We start from the raw sequence: 16,091 nt of genomic DNA, 5'->3' as shown, positions 1-16,091 counted from the left end.
AAAAGAAAGCCAGCTTACAAAGAACTCCAAAAAAAAAAAAACCCTATACAAAACTCAAACAAAATCAGAAACTGCAAGTAGCCACAAAAAGCTATAAACCAACCCTCTCTCTTATGCCTCTTAAAATCAAGTGTTCTTTTGTATCCCAGGGAACCTCTTCCTTGTTTTCTGATAATGAAATCCACTAATTTTCAAAAAAAAAAATTACAAATGACCAGATAGTTTTCAGGACTTTGAACAGAAACCACATGGTATAGTACGAATTTCAACTTGCTACAACTTGCATTAATCAGCTAGTACTCACATTTACGTTGTAGCTAGCTATGATCCATTATCCTACATATCACCAAGAGAATTCTGATATTTCTGTCAGAAACCACATAGCATAGTACGAATTTCAACTTGCTACAACTAGCAGAAATCAGCTAGTACTCACATATACGTTGTAGCTAGCTATGATCCATTATCCTGCATATCACCAAGAGAATTCTGATATTTCTGTTAAGTGGGGTTATCCCGTATCAGTAAAGTTCAGAGTTTGTCGTGACCTTATACTCAGGTTGGGCATGACAATTTTAGCCTTTTAGGTTGGATGCTTAACAATCTCGATTTTCCAATTGCATTTAAGGAGAAATCATTATATTATCACACAGCACTTCTGTTAATTCATTGACGGAACTAGGATATGAAATCTTGACTTCATGCTGAAACTGGGATTTGCAAATTTGCAATTATATATAAATATTGTTGTTGTAATCAAGCAAACCTCAGTGAGTTGCTGAATCTTGAGTTCCACGGGAGATGGAGCTGCTTCCACTGGTTTCCCTTCTGGGGTAACTGGAGTGGGCTTCACTTGTTTCTTGAGCTCATTAATCTCATTCTGGATGGTCCTGACTCGCCTCCATTGCCAACCCAGGTACCCAGCCCACAAAGTGTATAAGAACAAACCACCCATGACAATGGGGTGTACAAGTGCAAAACTTCTTCCCTCCAAAATCCCAAACTCTCCATTAACAGCAAGAGCATCCTATTCGTTCGTTAGAAAACCACATTAAAAAAGTGAACAAATCTACTCCAAAATCGAAAATGAAAAATAACGAAAGTGTAGGAGTATCGTTCTTACCTTTGTGTCCAAGAAGAAGGGCAATGCAAGCGTTGTGAGGGGAAGAGAAGCTGATTTTAGGCTATCGATGGTTTCTGTGAAGAGTTTTGGAGGGTTAATTGATTCATTGGAGATAATTTTCTTTGTGGGGTTTGAAAGAACTGGCAGTTTGGGTTGAGGATAGTGTGGCTTTTGTGGTAGAATGGGGAGTTTCAGTAAGCTGAATGTGGCTGCCATGCGCTCTCTGTCTTTATGGAGGCGCAGAGACAGAGAAAAGGGGATAACGAAACAGGTCTAAAAAAAGATAAGGAACAGAGATTACAGGACGTGTTTTGCAGTGATGTCATGTGGCTTGCTCTACTTTGCTTTTGCCTGTAACACGGACCCCGCTATGAAACTTTTTAGGCCCGAGACCGGACCTGGATCACTCTCAAGTAACAACAGCAGAACCCTTTACCAGTTGGGCTGCACTTCACTTGACAAACATTTGTGGATGTCAGACAGTGTTCGGCGAATCGCTAGAAGCTTCCACCATTTTTTCTTAGCGTGGAATCAAATCATATCTGAATAACTCAATCATTGGTCCATGATGATAATAGTGCTAGGAAAATTCTACCGGTACATGACATTCGTGTAACTAGTGTTTTCCATGTCCAGCATTTGCTTTTTAAATCTTGCTTACTTCTTTGCAAGAAAAAGCCATAGAATCAAATCTGTTCCCAGGGGTCTGTAGAGAAAATTTAGCCAATGCCGTTAAACTCGAATTTTCTAATTCCTCTACCACATTCGACACTATTGGGCAATTTGAAAGTCCACATAAGTTGTGGGAGACTCTCTTCCAAATTTAGCTAATTATGAGCCGGAAACCTATGCATGTAATCAGGGATACGTGAGCAAATAAAACGAAGGTTGGGCCAGTACGAGGTTGCAAGTTGCAACGTCAAATTCAGAAACCCATCAACGCTTATCTCTGGGTTTTATAATATCTTAAGCCCATCATGTATGTGTACACTTAACAGTAAGACTAGGGCTTGCGGGTTTGCTTTGTCAAAGCAGGCCCAAATGCCTATTAGGCAGATTTTAGCCAACCATTTTATATTCCTCTCGAGTGGCGGCTGCGATAGCTGCCGGTGATCTGATCCCCCACCATTTCGTTGAAATCGGCGGTGTAGATAACAACTGAACAGCAAGACTATGTTTTAGCGGCAGCCGCCATTCTTCATTTTAGATTTGAAGCTATTTATTAAGTGCAATTATAGGTAGAAACTCAATATAGAATGTGCTGTTTGCACCGAGCATTTAGAATCCACAATTATTCAAAAAAATTAGGTCATAGCCCTGCCTAAACAGGCTGCCAAAGAAACCGGTAGGTTTAGTCGGCTAACAAACCACTCAGTCAAACGCATGTTCAAGGTCATTTTCCATGCTTTCTTTCTCATACTGATTAAATTCGCAAAGAGCAAGGAAATTCTTTAGACTGGCGAATCAAATAAAGTAGGCTGGGGGAACGTCTGGCTTGCGGCAGTGGCAGGTAAAGAATTGGTCGATTAACACAAAACGAATAACAGCACTGATCAAAATTAGTATTACTAATAATCCATCATTCATTTCTTAATTACTTTGCACAATCAAAATCACGCACACAATTTCCAACAAATTGCACCAATTTTAACATAATTAGCTAGCCTCTCTTAATTATTTACGTCATTTGGTGTCTTGTTTGGCAAGTATACAAAATTTTGTCACATCGCAGAATGGTTACCGATCATATCATGTGCTGATGAGGGCGCCGAGCTGATTTCTTTGTCTCTACCTAATTGGTCGATGATATGTATCAGGTTACTTGTAGCCACAACCATTTCAAATCCGACAGTTCCCTTCTCATATTTCACTTTCAACATTAGAATCTCTTCAATTATATCCTCTAGTCTGGATGTTTCGTTCATAATCACAATTATCCCAACACAAAAGGGAAAAACATGTACCAGGAACAATCATGCTTTGCAAAAACAAAAAAGAAAAGGATGAAAAAAAAATCTTAAATAATGAAGCTGGCTCTGCTAAATCCAAAAAACTATGAGTGGACTGCAGAAAATGGAGATGAGCAGCGCTGTGAAAATGCCAAGCAACCTATGAATGGAGACTGGGGTTGGAAAAGAACTGCTCGATGTCACGTCACCTGCAGTCAAGATTTCAGTCCAGAGATTATTTGGGATACTCTTGAATCGTCGCATGCACCGTTTCTCCATGGTCGATCTTTGCTGAAAACAAAGTTTTGAAGCCTAGCTAGCAGTCCAGTTATTAAGCGTCGGATACCACGGCTCAGATGGTTTTAGCATGTCAGCTTATGTAAAACTGGTAAACTTAGCTACTTGTCTAGCACAACTTGGATTTTTTTTGGCTACCGATTTTGACAGTGCTCCTTATATTGGATGAGAAGAGCGAGACATCAGTTTTCCTTTCAAGAAAAGTTTAATATCATATGCATATATGGAATCATTTTATACATCAAATATAAGCTCTAATTATTTTTCCATTCATATCAATTAAGAAATTTTAAATTGTAATATATACGGAGATCCCCAAGGTACTAAACTAATTTTTAGAGTTTAAAACTTATAACTAGATTTTAGATTTCAATCATAGAAAATAATATATATATATAAATTTATAGAATGAAAATTTTGAAACCTTTTTCCTTTAATTCTTCTGCTTAGTTGACTTGACCTTATATTCGGGGACTTGACTTAACGCAAATAATTATTCCAAAGTAGATCATTAAAGCCTAATTTCAACTCCATTTTCGTTTTTTTGTATATTAATTAAAAAAGCAAGACTTGTTTTTCGCTTTGTGCTCCTATAGAAGTAGAAAAACTTAAAATGCAGCCTTAATTAATTAATTAATGCCATATAAAATTAACCACCGCCCTCAACAAAATCTGGAAATCTTGATGGCTGTGATTTGTCAATCATTTTCCTCTTTATCAAGATTAATTAATTGTTAGGTAATATATGTAATAGGACCATATAGGCGTCACGCAGAAAAATGCTGTCCGTAATTGCCCCACAACCAAGTCCAAAAAAATCAACCAATCAAAGTAGAAAATTCGAGCTTGCAAAGTTACAATTGAGGTTGACGTTTCGCACTTTGATGGAGAATATATTCATTTTCAAAATAACCATCAAGCAATGCCGTGGGAATTTCGTGGGCCCATAAAGGGAACTTTGAAATTTAATTAAGCTTCGGATAAAATGAAAAAAAAAATAAAGAAAACAATTCTTATCAGTTATCCCTTAAACTCTTAGACTTAATCATGTTACCCACAAAGTTAATCTCCTTGTAAAAGTGCCTTTGAAATAATCAAATTTTATTTATTAAGAATTAAGAAAAGAGAAAAGAGAACAGAAATTGCGATCATTCTCATTCCGCGTAAGAAAAAGGCAGTGAGAAGTACGACCATGCAAAAGGAAAAAGAAAGTTTGATTATGTCCAACGTAATAACCTTTTGAAAAATATAATAAAGGTGTGATTAAGTTGGCCACTTTGCCTCTTCGACTTTGACAAATTTTGCATATTGTTGTTGTTTGATGCCAGTTTGTTCCCAGTTGAAGCTCTGCTTTTTGTAAAAGATTTGGTCGGTAAAGGGGATAATCAGTCAAATTAAGCAGTTGAGTAAGCTAATTACTCTATGCCCCATCCACATGGAGAAATTTTGATCAAAAGATCATTAATTTTCTTGTCTTCTGAGAATTGTAGATAAATATTATATAGAATATTCGAATCCCCAACAAATTACATAAATTAGTTTTTGTAAGCTAGTTTGCTTAATTGGTTTAATAGTTATTGGACTAATCTAGTATTTTGGGTTAAGGGGAAAGACACGTGAGTCCTGTTTGTTAAACAAATTAATAAATTAAAAACTTTGATGCAATCCAAGTAAGTTAGGGTATTAAAATACATTTTAGCCTCTTAAAGCATCCTTGCAGTCATGTGGCCGTAAATTTATTTGATCTTGATAAAGTCATAATAATTTTATCTATACTATAATCTAATAAAATAAGTTAATACTTCAATATTAAATGTGAGTTTAAGGATGTAACCCTTTGTAGACTTTAAATCTTGTAATAGATAAAGTTTAAAGATGTGCTATATAAAGGAAAAGTCATAGTTTTTTTTATTTGTTTATATAAAAATATTAAAATTCTTATTTATTACAAAATTAATATATCAAGAGGATCATCATAATGTACTGAATATTAAAAATTAATTGAATCAAATATTATTTTTATTGTGATTTTGTGTTTTAAATAATTTTGATATTCACATTTTGAAAAACATCAAAATAAAAGGAAACCACATTACCTCTTAATGAAAACGAATTGCATCATTAATTCTTTGTCACACACGGGTCAATTATATTTTGCTTTTTGGCAAGCCAAAGGCCACGAAAACAAAATCAATGGGCATTATATATAATAATAATAATAATAATAAATATTTACGTGGCCCAACCGTGTGGGGAGAAGGCATGTAGTTTCACTGGAACTCCTTAACGGGATCGTAAGCAAATAAATTCATGTTATTTTGGTTGTCCCTGACAAGTAGACTTGAACTAGAGCTCAAAACGCAGATAAAAAAAAGGAGAAATTCCTCAAGTCATTATCCTGCTCCTCAACGCAAGCCCTTCTCTCATCCGAACCTCCTACAAAATATATTAAAAACATACCATATTTCATTTTGTTTTATTCATAAAACTCCATCTCTCTCTAATTGCTTCAATTTTGAGTGTTGACCCATCTAAGGTTGCCGGGAAGTGGCCGTCTCTCGGCAAAATTTTTATTTATTATCATCTTATTCTTTTCCTTTACGGTTCTTTAAAAACAGCCCCTGTCTCTCAATCTTTTTAAATTCGTGTTTTCACTTCTTTCCTTTTCCCGGTAAACATGTTTTTCTTTCCCGGAAGAAGGAAAATTTCCCCTTAATATCCTTCCTCCAGTAGGTTTCTCCATCTCGATTCTGGAAAACCATGGCGATTCTATATAACCCATTTTTTCTCTTGTTGATAGCTTTCATTTCCCTGTTTCTTTTCCGGGTTGCTTTGATCAAGACCGGGCTGATTTATATTGTTAAGAAAAAGTGGTGTTTCATCCAAGATTGCTTCCATGTCTACCAATTCTTCAAAGTCCCAGAATTCAACGAAAGCATGCAAAGGAACCAACTTTATCACAAAGTTTTGGTTTATCTAAATTCTCTCACTTCCATTGAAGATTCGGATTTCACCAATCTCTTCACCGGTAAAAAGCCTAATGAAATCGTCCTCCGTCTCGACCCCAACCAGGTAATCGAGGATGATTTTTTGGGTGCCAAGATTTTGTGGATTAACGAAGACAAAACTTTGGTGTTGAAGATTCGAAAAGCCGATAAACGAAGAGTTCTCCGGCCTTATCTCCAACATATCCACACGGTTTTCGATGAACTCGATGAGAAAAAACAAGACTTGAAGCTTTACATGAACGTCCGTCATCATCACGATGATCAGAACGGACGGTGGAGATCTGTTCCTTTCACGCATCCATCAACGTTTGAAACGATAGCTATGGAATCTGACCTTAAAAACAAAGTCAAATCTGATCTCGACTCTTTTCTCAAAGCCAAACAGTATTATCATAGGCTGGGTCGTGTTTGGAAACGGAGCTATCTCCTCTACGGCCCTTCAGGTACCGGAAAATCAAGCTTTGTCGCGGCTATGGCTAATTTCTTGTGTTACGATGTTTACGACATTGACCCGTCCAAAGTTTCGGATGATTCCGACCTTAAATTCCTCTTGTTACAAAGCACGACCAAGTCCGTGATTGTCATCGAGGATCTTGACCGGTATTTGGCTGAGAGATCAACGGCCGTGAGTTTATCGGGAATTTTAAATTTTATGGATGGGATTTTAAGCTCCAGCTGCGGCGAAGAAAGAGTCATGGTCTTCACAATGAACGGCAAAGATCACGTTGACCCGGCGATTCTTAGACCGGGAAGAATTGATGTCCACATACATTTTCCTTTATGTGATTTTACGGCTTTCAAAACGCTGGCCAATAGTTACCTGGGGCTGAAGGATCATAAGCTGTTCCCGCAGGTAGAGGAGATTTTCCAAAACGGGGCGAGTTTAAGCCCGGCTGAGATTGGGGAGTTAATGATCGCAAACCGGAATTCGCCGAGCCGGGCTTTGAAGTCGGTTATCAATGCTTTGCAAACGGACGGTGATGGGAGGGGAGCTTGGAACATCGGACGGCGGTTGGGTGAGAATGGGTCGAGGAAATCGGTTGAGGAAATTGGTGAACCGAGCGGGGTTTTTTGTAGGGAAGGTGGTGCCCATGCGGTTAGGGAGTTTAAGAAATTGTACGGTTTGTTGAGGATAAAAAGTAGTAGAAAATCTCAGTCGTTGGATCTTAGTAGCGGGCAAAGGGAGGGCTGATGATAAACTCTGAACACACTTGACAGGAAGCTTAGCTTGTAGTATTAGTGAATTTGCGGCTAGATTTTTTTTACTCTTAATTGCAGAATTAGAATTTGATTCTGTTAAATGTAGTAGGAGTATATTCTCTTACTCCATTTTGTTACTTTTATAGTAGCTTTTTTAATTGCATCCAAACATGTACATAATAGCATTAGATTGATGGTATTTTTATACTTTGAAAGGAAGTGCTTTTAATCTCACTTCCAAGCAACTTTGGGCATAATTTCTTTGGAATTCGGAAACAGGGTATCACTCTCCAATCATTTGGGGGAGTAAATACATTTGCCTGTTTAAGTATTCATTTGTTTTTTCTTTTGAACGTACAATGAGTTGAGAGTGAGAGAACAGTTCGGAAATTGGTGCAAAAGATTTGGTCTGAGATGGGGGGCATGGTGGATCTGAAAAGAGAAGTCCAGGACAGGACAGCCCTTTGCAAGTTGACCAGAGCGACAGACCACTTAAATTGGGCTGTATTGTATGTTGTTTTTTCTTTTTCTTTTTTCTCAAATTTCCCTGTTTTCAGCGCAACGTCCTTGTTTTGCTGCTGTAGAAATTATGAAGGAATGGCCAACAATTTCTTGCTCTCTTCACCCATCATTGGCCATGATGTGATTGACCCTCTATTCCGTTGGCCTGAGTTTGTCTCTAGTCCTTGGAGTTTAGTCACCGGAATCACCACAATGAATCAATTCATATTACCAGCAACATTTTTCCATTCAAATTACGCAATTACAACCCCTAATTATGTGCAATTTTTATTGTAATTGTAAAAGGGTATGGCCCAAATTCCAAAATGTCAAATTTTCCTGATTCAAATCTATCATTCAGTGCTTAAAGCACATTGTTAAGATGAAAAAAGGTCCTTAGATTCCCACTTGCCCGAATAAAACAACGCGAGGAGCTGTTTGATGGTGATTAGATTCTGCAATTTTTAAGGTATTAATCATTTGATGCAATGCAAATGTGAAAAAATAATTTGTAAAGCAATTTCGAGAATCTCTGATAAATAGTTATTCCGGTTCAATACATCAAGTTCCACCTTGCATTTCCACTTGGAGGCACCAAATTATCCATCGAGCTCTCAATGTGTGATTTTCCTAGAATAATACCAATAGAATTGAATGCCAAAAGCAATGATTCCGTGGCCTAACATCCCAGCTCCTTGTTCTTGACCATTTCCTCATCCATAATCTAAAAATTAATTCAATGTTTTTGGATTGGGACTCCAGTTCGAAGAACGCAATGTTTAATGCCATTCCCCTCCACCTCTGTTCTTCTTATGTTGTCCTATTGATATGCTGATCCCATCCCATGGCTAAAGTTTATAGTATTTCCTCAGGAGTACGTCACTCCTTTACTTTTCTATTGAAAGGGACAATCATAAGGGCTCGATTTAATTCAGACCAGCTTTCAATGCGGATTGCTATGTACAGTTGGAGGCTGTAGGCAGCACCAAACTGCCAAGTAATTGCTTTGCCACCCTAGTCCAGACCCACTACACCGCGGCGCTGCTGGGTTCCATGATTAGTTGCCTCAATAATGAGCATGACCACATTGAGTACAAACCACACGATATCAAATAAATGCTATAGCCCGGCTAGGCCTAATAACTTATATAGGTCATATGCGTGTGGTGTTTTGCAAGAAGTTTAGGCTTATTTCTCTCTCTACATTTTTGGTCTAGTCGCTGCCGATACCTAAGTACCAACCTCATTATGGTTTTTGTGTGTTATTTTCAATTGCTAAAAGGACAAAGACAGGGCAGACCAACAAACTTAACTAGTAATGTATCTTCTGTTTGATTCTTTGGGGGTTTGTGCAATAAAAAGTTTTAGGCATATCGTTGCCCGAAAAGTCTGCTAGATGAATAAGTCAAATTGTTTTGCAGATATTTTCTCCTTTTTCTAGTTTTTCATAATGTTAACACTTGTCTTAGTGGCAAAGTAAAAGGAGTAACAGGAGGTGACGGCGTCATCCTTTGATATTTAATTTTTTATTATTATAATGATAAAATTTAATATATTTATATGATTATTTTTATAATTATCTTTTAATTATTCTTCATGAAAAATTTTAAACTTGTCACTAAATACATCCCCAAAAAGATAAAAAGAAAAATTATTTCATTTACAAACCCATTAAATTGTTAACCAAACTCATCCTAAGTACTCAAATTGGTTGGGATTCAGCCTTTCAGGACGAACCTGCAAAAAGTTCCCACCTGTCAGCCTAGATTAGGAAGCATATCAAGTAGAAGTTGTGAAAAGAGAATTTATGTAACTATTAAAGTTTTACTAAACATAAGTTAAATTATTTTATTTTGTGTAGACTTTTGCCCCGAAGAGAATATTTAGTAGCATTTCAAACCTTTCTTTAGAATAATAGGCAGCTAGATATACCTTTTAAGAAAGAAAATATTATTCTTTATTATTCTTTTTTGACGAGCACATTAAAGTAAAACTTTGCACATCTTGGTGGCCTTCCCAGCTGCCCATAATCCCTAATTCAAAAGCAAAGTAATTTGCATGATTCCAAGGATGTAAAATCCAAAATCCCACCTGTACTTTGGGCCTGGGCCAAGTTAGAACCATTTGTGCAAAAGTAAGTGAAGCCCATAACAAAACCAGGCCCAATCTGTCCCTTACAAAATCCAAATTAGCACTACCTATATATATTTTAAAATTTTGTTACATACTAATATCTTATACGTCTACAATTAATAATTTTAAAAAAATTATAGGATTATATTTCACTATATATATAAAGATTAATAACTATATGTATTGGCTTAATATAAAATTTAATTCAATGTTGAGTTTGGTATGTAATTAGAAGGATAAAATACAAGAAAATTTCACTTATCTTTAAAATGTTAAAATCATGTAATTAATACCGCTACTTCTGAAATTAACAAGAAAATAAAAGTAGGGAAAAGGTGATATATTTCTAAGAATTGAGATGCATGCTTTTCTTATAAAAATTACATCATATGATATAGTTTACTATAAAAATTATAATGCACAACCCAAGAGCAAAAAAAAAAAACACAAAAAACAAAAAGGGAAAAAGAAACCAAACATTCTCTTCTTCTGAGAATGTGAATCAAAAATTAACAAGAACATGATGATAATTTCTTCATCTCACTTATTTCTAAATCAGAACCAGCAATCAGCTCAATCTTTGATCCTTTTAACGCAGTGGCATGATCACCACCATTGGATTTCCCATTTCCACGTTCCAAAGATTTTTTACAAATCACACCATAAATTTCTTCCAGCAGCTTGAAAAATGCTTTTTCCACGTTGTCACCGGTGAGCGCGGACGTCTCGGCGAAAAACAGGCCCTGATCCTCTGCGAACTCGACAGCGTCTTCGGTTGGAACCGCCCTGAGATCCACTAGATCAGCTTTGTTTCCAATCAGGATGATAACGATGGAATTGTCGGCGTGGGCGCGTAGCTCCTCGACCCATCTCGCCACGTGATCAAAGCTCTGTCGCTTGGTGATGTCATACACTAGCATTGCCCCTAACGCACCTCTATAATATGCGCTTGTAACTGCTCTGTACCTACAGACATCAAATTGCCCAAATTATAAAAACATTGAGTCATTGTGCTATTTTGTGATGGTTTTCCCTGCTACTCATAAATATAGTAATATGAGCATAGTTTGCAATAATTTTATCTATATTTATGTTCGATTTTGCTAATGTTTTTAAAAGATATTCTTAATATTAATTAAGTTCTATTTATAATAATATTTTTGTATTAAAATATAACAGTTAATAATTAATATGATAACTTTCATATATTGAGAAAAGATAAGACAATTGATTAAACAATTAATCCTTTTAACCTTTCTCTTTTTACTTTTAATTTAAAAAAAAAAAGGGAGAGAGAAAATTCTTGATTAATTGAGGAAAGAATTATTATAGAGGATTCCAGCAAGTTTTGGATTCTGAAATTAAAGATTTGTTGAATACCTTACAACTTTTTCTTTTATCTTGGTCAAAAGTGGGGATTAAGCAGTCCAAAATTCCTATTGGTATGGCCAAATTGTGGGGCCAAAGCACCGAAATCATGTAAATCCAAACATAGAAAAGACTCGAGTGAATTTAATCCATTTTATTAATCATTTTAGATTAAATGGTTTTATAGTAAAGATTAAACTCAAAAATAGGATAAGATTAGGTCAAAGTCAAGTGTAACAGTAATCGTTAAATTAATGAGAAAATCTAAGTAAGTAATTCGAAAGCATGACAGAATCTTTCACCTAAAATATAAATAGACTTTAAGTTGCACTCGATGATACGATTACACTTTCAGTCTTTGTCTTCTTCATGACAAAAAATATAAAATGTTTTAACTTGGATATTAACCAAATCTCCACCAAAATTAGAATCCTTTTTGGGTTAAGTTTTGAACTAGAATTTAAATCAAAATACATGAAATGCTGATGGTGTTCTGCTTAACTAGCTGTCAGATTGGGTGAAGCACCATTTATATTCAAAATTCCGATTATGCTGCTGCCATTATATACATTCATGACTAAACTAGTGGGATTTCAGCAATCTAAATTCTGAACCACAATTTGAAGATTTGAGGATTTGAAACACCATGTGACCAAACAATTAGATGGATTAATTTGCATTATCAGCTCAGGATAATGAAGTTAAAGAAATCTCAGTTACAGACTTACGGTCCAGGCAAAGGGAAAAAAAAAAAACCAAGAGTTGAGACAGCATCATTAATCTAAAAACGGGGAGCCTCGAGGGGAAAAGGAAAGAGAAGCTAACCTTTCCTGGCCAGCAGTGTCCCAGATCTGGGCCTTGATGACTTTGTTCTTAATGGTAACAGTCCTGGTCTGGAACTCTACCCCAATGGTGGACTTGGAATCGAAGCAGAACTCATTCTTTGTAAACCTGGAGAGCATCTGAGTCTTGCCAACAGCTGAGTCGCCGATCACCACCACTTTAAACACGTAATCTATTTTCTCTGGAACATTTTCTTGGTGCTTCTCGACGTCAACACCACTCATCTCTTCGTTCATTTTCACTGGCTCAGAAGCAATCAACCGCTAAAGCCAAGAAAAAGAATAGCACCCATGTACGCTTTTCCTTTTTCCTTTTTGCAGTGCTGCAAAAACAAGTACTCCTACTACTTCTAAAATTAAATATGAAGTTTAAATGTTGGTATTGTTTTTGGCCTCTAGTGTTGGGGGTAAGTGGGAGTAAGTAAAGAAAAAGCGAAAATATATAAAAAATGTTAAAGGGAAAAGAAAAGAAGAGATCAGAGCGAACAAGACTGGGGTTCAAGGGTTCTAGTCACCAGTCACTGATGTAAAAGAGAGAGTCATGGCAATTAGTCATGTCCTTGTCTCTCTATTAGTGCTTTATCGTGGGTGTGCCAATGCTGTTTTCATTAATTTATTTAATAGAAAATAATGGAGGCCAAAAGCTAACCACAAAGCAGAAGAAGCAGGGCATAATACTATAAACTTTCTTTTGCTTAATGCCGTGGCGAATTGGGATCTGTCAGACTGAAACCCAGTGCCACATACACAGAACAACAATCTCACAATTCCTGGCATAATCTCCGGACGAAGCTATTCTAACGATAGTTACAAGTGCTTTTGCAAAGGTAATTAAAAAAAGCAAAAGGTGTTGTTTTGTTCCTTAAATCCTTATAATTGAAACTTTGGAAACCTTGGGTTGTCACTTAATTTCCAAGCATCCTTGTCATTTCATCACTATGTTTTACTGATATGATCAAAGCAAATATGCGGTCTGGCTAAAACCTGGCCGAAGTGATCAAGTTGGCATTAAAGGAGAGGGCAGACCCAACCATTTTCTTGACCCCTATTTAATACATTCAGGGTACCGTACACAGACAGGCCTCGGTTTAATTATTTTCTGGCCTTGAATTAAATTGCGTCCTGGAACATCATTTGTTTCTGTTTTTTCCCTTTTCATTAAAATCGTGGTATGGTCGAACATGATTCATCTGATGGTATGGCTATTATACACATTTAATTTTCGGGTGCTGAATTACTGTTCTATGTGCATAATAAAAGCCTGGCAATAGATAACATGTGAGCACAAAAGGGGAGAGGGAAAAAGAGCAGACGAAGCTTCAAAATGATCTGTTGCCTTCACAGGAAATAACGTGGACCTTCAAAATGTTTTGCACCGACAAACTTCGGCTTAGTGGCATTCCCAAGAACACCCCCACGTCGTTGAAGGAATTCCCAATAACAGAAATTCTCCTATGTAATTCTTAAACCGAATTTTCCAACCCCAAACCGCTCATTATATCTTGAAATTGATTTTTCCTACTTTCCCTAATGACTGAACATTGCTTTCTCTTTTTTTTTTGTTTTGTGTTTTGACTTCTTGAAAAGAACTTCTCCCGCACCATAAATTATAAGCACTTTAAAAAAGCAAGCAAATCAGCTGTGATTTCATTCGCTTAGTAACTATTAGAACGACCTTTTTTCATCGTTTAACGTTGGTCATGCTCGCATGTAAACAAGGAAGCTGAGTTAAAAGGCCAAATGTACAGGAAAGCGAAGAAAGCAAGAGGGGGAAAAGCAATAGAAGGGCAAAGATCCTGAGACAATCAATGGATTGGAGGGGCCACCAGTTATGTACTCCGGATATTTTGTTTTCATTGGAATTCCCAAGCAAATCCCAGAGACAAAGTCACTGTACATTTGAACTTTATTAGTCCAAGAAATCTGGGTGTAGATTTGGAGGGGTAGGAGCTGGGTCCAGACTCTCCACAGACCTTAAGCATAGGGCAAAGGGCAGATTAGAGAGCACAGAGTTCGAATCGTATAATGGGCTGGTCCCATGTATCTTTTCCAGAGGTTCTGTGCTCTCTATGAGGTCGAGAAAGGTTTCTCGAAATGGGCCATTGTTGTGAAGTCCAGGACCAGTCTCGTTAACTTCTCTTTGGTGAGCTTTGTTTGGTCCAAAGTTGAAAAAAAAAAAATACATTTAACCACGAAATCCTTGCCTTTGTGGACACCAAATCTTTTTTAATCTAGGAAAGGACCAATAGAGAAATGGAGCATAACAATTCTCTAATAGGAAATACTTACCTCTATAATTAGATTTAATATTGGAATTCACCTAAGTATAAATTAAATGTATAGGTAAGTCATATTTCATGAAATTTAATTATTTTAAAGGATAGGATTCAAACTTATCGTTTTACCTTGTAATTGGGTTAAAAAATAATTCAAAATTAAAGATAAAAGAAATATTCTTTTAAAAAATAAATGAATATTTTTCAAATATTTTAATTTTGATAATTTTTAATTAAATTTAAAATTAAAATAATAAAATTGTGATGAATAACAAATTTGATCCATAATTCAAATTAAAATGATAAATTTAAATCTCATCCCTTATTTTAACTATAAATTATCTCAACCAAAAAAAATATATAAATGCTTTATGACTTTATTATGAATAAATTTACTTTCATTTTTTAATTTCAACCACATAAAAATCTATTACCTTATCCCATTTCTTTCGGCAACAAGAAAATGAAACCACAAGTTTAATTCCCTACGGCCCACAGGCACTCCTCGCGACGTGTCTCTCCATGGATACTTTTTCGAGCTCCGTCTCAACCTTCAAAGTCCCTAACTTTAATTCAACACCTCGCGAGTTCGGTCGCTGGAAAACCCCCAACAGACACGGCCAACTTCCTACAAGGTCTCCACAATGTTCAAGTTTCTTCTCAAGCGCCAGAACCACCACCAAAACCAACTCTTTTACTCACAAAAAACTCACGTCTCCATTCTTCCCCACCTCTCAAGCGTCACCTCTCATTTCATCTCCTTATTATGTCCATTCAAAACAAGCCAGCGGGTACGCCGCAGCTCTTCTGGACATAGCCCAGTGCAACACCTCACTTGATGCAGTGCAAAAAGATGTTCAGAAGTTGTCAAAACTGCTCCACCACGACCATGTCCAAGCTTTCTTGAGTGACCCTTTTGTTGGTGACGAAGAGAAGGGAAAAGCAGTGAAGGAACTGGTTAGAAAAGGGAAGTTCAACAAGCACCTGGTTAGATTGTTAAAGATGCTGACCAAGAGGAAGGAGTTGGGGATGGTAAGTGAAGTGTTGGAGGAGTTCGAGAGGATTTATGATGAGTTAAGCGAGACCAAAGTGGTTTGGATTTCCTCAGAGAAGAAGATAAAGGAAGACAGGTTGTTTAGAATTGCCAAGAGGGTGCAAGAGCTTAGCGGAGCTGTGAAAGTCAAGGTCAGGAATTTGGTTAGAGACAGGATACCAGCCGTTGCTGTATAATTAAGATGCAATAACAATGTAATTAGTGCTGTATCAATTTGAATCATTGAGCAGCGGAATTTCCTTTTAAAAAAGGATATTTGGTTTTATTTTATCCAATATATATAATCCTTTTAAAAAAGCAGGTAATTTATCGATCCTTGCATATATTAAAAAAAGAAATT

The 16,091-nt window shown here is 36.4% G+C and overlaps 4 protein-coding genes across 4 annotated transcripts in view; 2 read left to right on the top strand and 2 right to left on the bottom strand.

The window, feature by feature from the left end:
• Positions 1-1,499, bottom strand: part of LOC110413803 (plant/protein) — a 2,681-nt gene extending 1,182 nt beyond the window's left edge. Inside the window, exons 1-2 of the mRNA XM_021424760.2 lie at positions 1,124-1,499; positions 767-1,027 (exon numbers count right to left, since the gene is read on the bottom strand). Coding sequence (XP_021280435.1) covers positions 767-1,027; positions 1,124-1,339 — 477 coding nt within the window. The 5' untranslated portion in view covers positions 1,340-1,499. The remainder of the gene's footprint in view (positions 1-766; positions 1,028-1,123) is intronic.
• A 4,197-nt stretch (positions 1,500-5,696) lies between these two features.
• Positions 5,697-7,892, top strand: LOC110414266 (P-loop containing nucleoside triphosphate hydrolases superfamily protein). The gene has a single exon (XM_021425361.2). The coding sequence runs from the start codon at positions 6,130-6,132 to the stop codon at positions 7,567-7,569; it is 1,440 nt and encodes a 479-aa protein (XP_021281036.1). The 5' UTR covers positions 5,697-6,129; the 3' UTR covers positions 7,570-7,892.
• A 2,660-nt stretch (positions 7,893-10,552) lies between these two features.
• On the bottom strand, positions 10,553-12,990 carry RABA3 (RAB GTPase homolog A3). The gene is made up of 2 exons (XM_021423837.1): positions 12,405-12,990; positions 10,553-11,177 (listed from the first exon to the last, which is right to left on the bottom strand). The coding sequence occupies exons 1-2, from the start codon at positions 12,656-12,658 to the stop codon at positions 10,721-10,723; spliced, it is 711 nt and encodes a 236-aa protein (XP_021279512.1). The 5' UTR covers positions 12,659-12,990; the 3' UTR covers positions 10,553-10,720.
• Positions 12,991-15,161: 2,171 nt separating this feature from the next.
• On the top strand, positions 15,162-16,048 carry LOC110413130 (ATP synthase delta chain, chloroplastic-like). Its single transcript, XM_021423838.1, has one exon. The coding sequence runs from the start codon at positions 15,220-15,222 to the stop codon at positions 15,925-15,927; it is 708 nt and encodes a 235-aa protein (XP_021279513.1). The 5' UTR covers positions 15,162-15,219; the 3' UTR covers positions 15,928-16,048.
• Positions 16,049-16,091: the final 43 nt, after the last annotated feature.

Source organism: Theobroma umbraticum, unplaced genomic scaffold, assembly GCF_002168275.2.
Source record: "Theobroma umbraticum cultivar Fairchild unplaced genomic scaffold, ASM216827v3 scaffold_4.1, whole genome shotgun sequence".
NCBI lineage: Eukaryota > Viridiplantae > Streptophyta > Magnoliopsida > Malvales > Malvaceae > Theobroma > Theobroma umbraticum.
The sequence above is the reverse complement of the archived record's forward strand: the minus strand, read 5'-3'. Positions and strand labels throughout refer to the sequence as shown.

Bases quoted from the DNA above. Each gene is read 5' to 3' on its own strand.
- RABA3 (XM_021423837.1), bottom strand. From the start codon at position 12,658: ATGAACGAAGAGATGAGTGGTGTTGACGTCGAGAAGCACCAAGAAAAT. The intron at 11,178-12,404 runs GTTAGCTTCTCT...TGATGTCTGTAG, and splicing joins GACACTGCTGGCCAGGAAAG to GTACAGAGCAGTTACAAGCG.
- LOC110413130 (XM_021423838.1), top strand. From the start codon at position 15,220: ATGGATACTTTTTCGAGCTCCGTCTCAACCTTCAAAGTCCCTAACTTT.
- LOC110414266 (XM_021425361.2), top strand. From the start codon at position 6,130: ATGGCGATTCTATATAACCCATTTTTTCTCTTGTTGATAGCTTTCATT.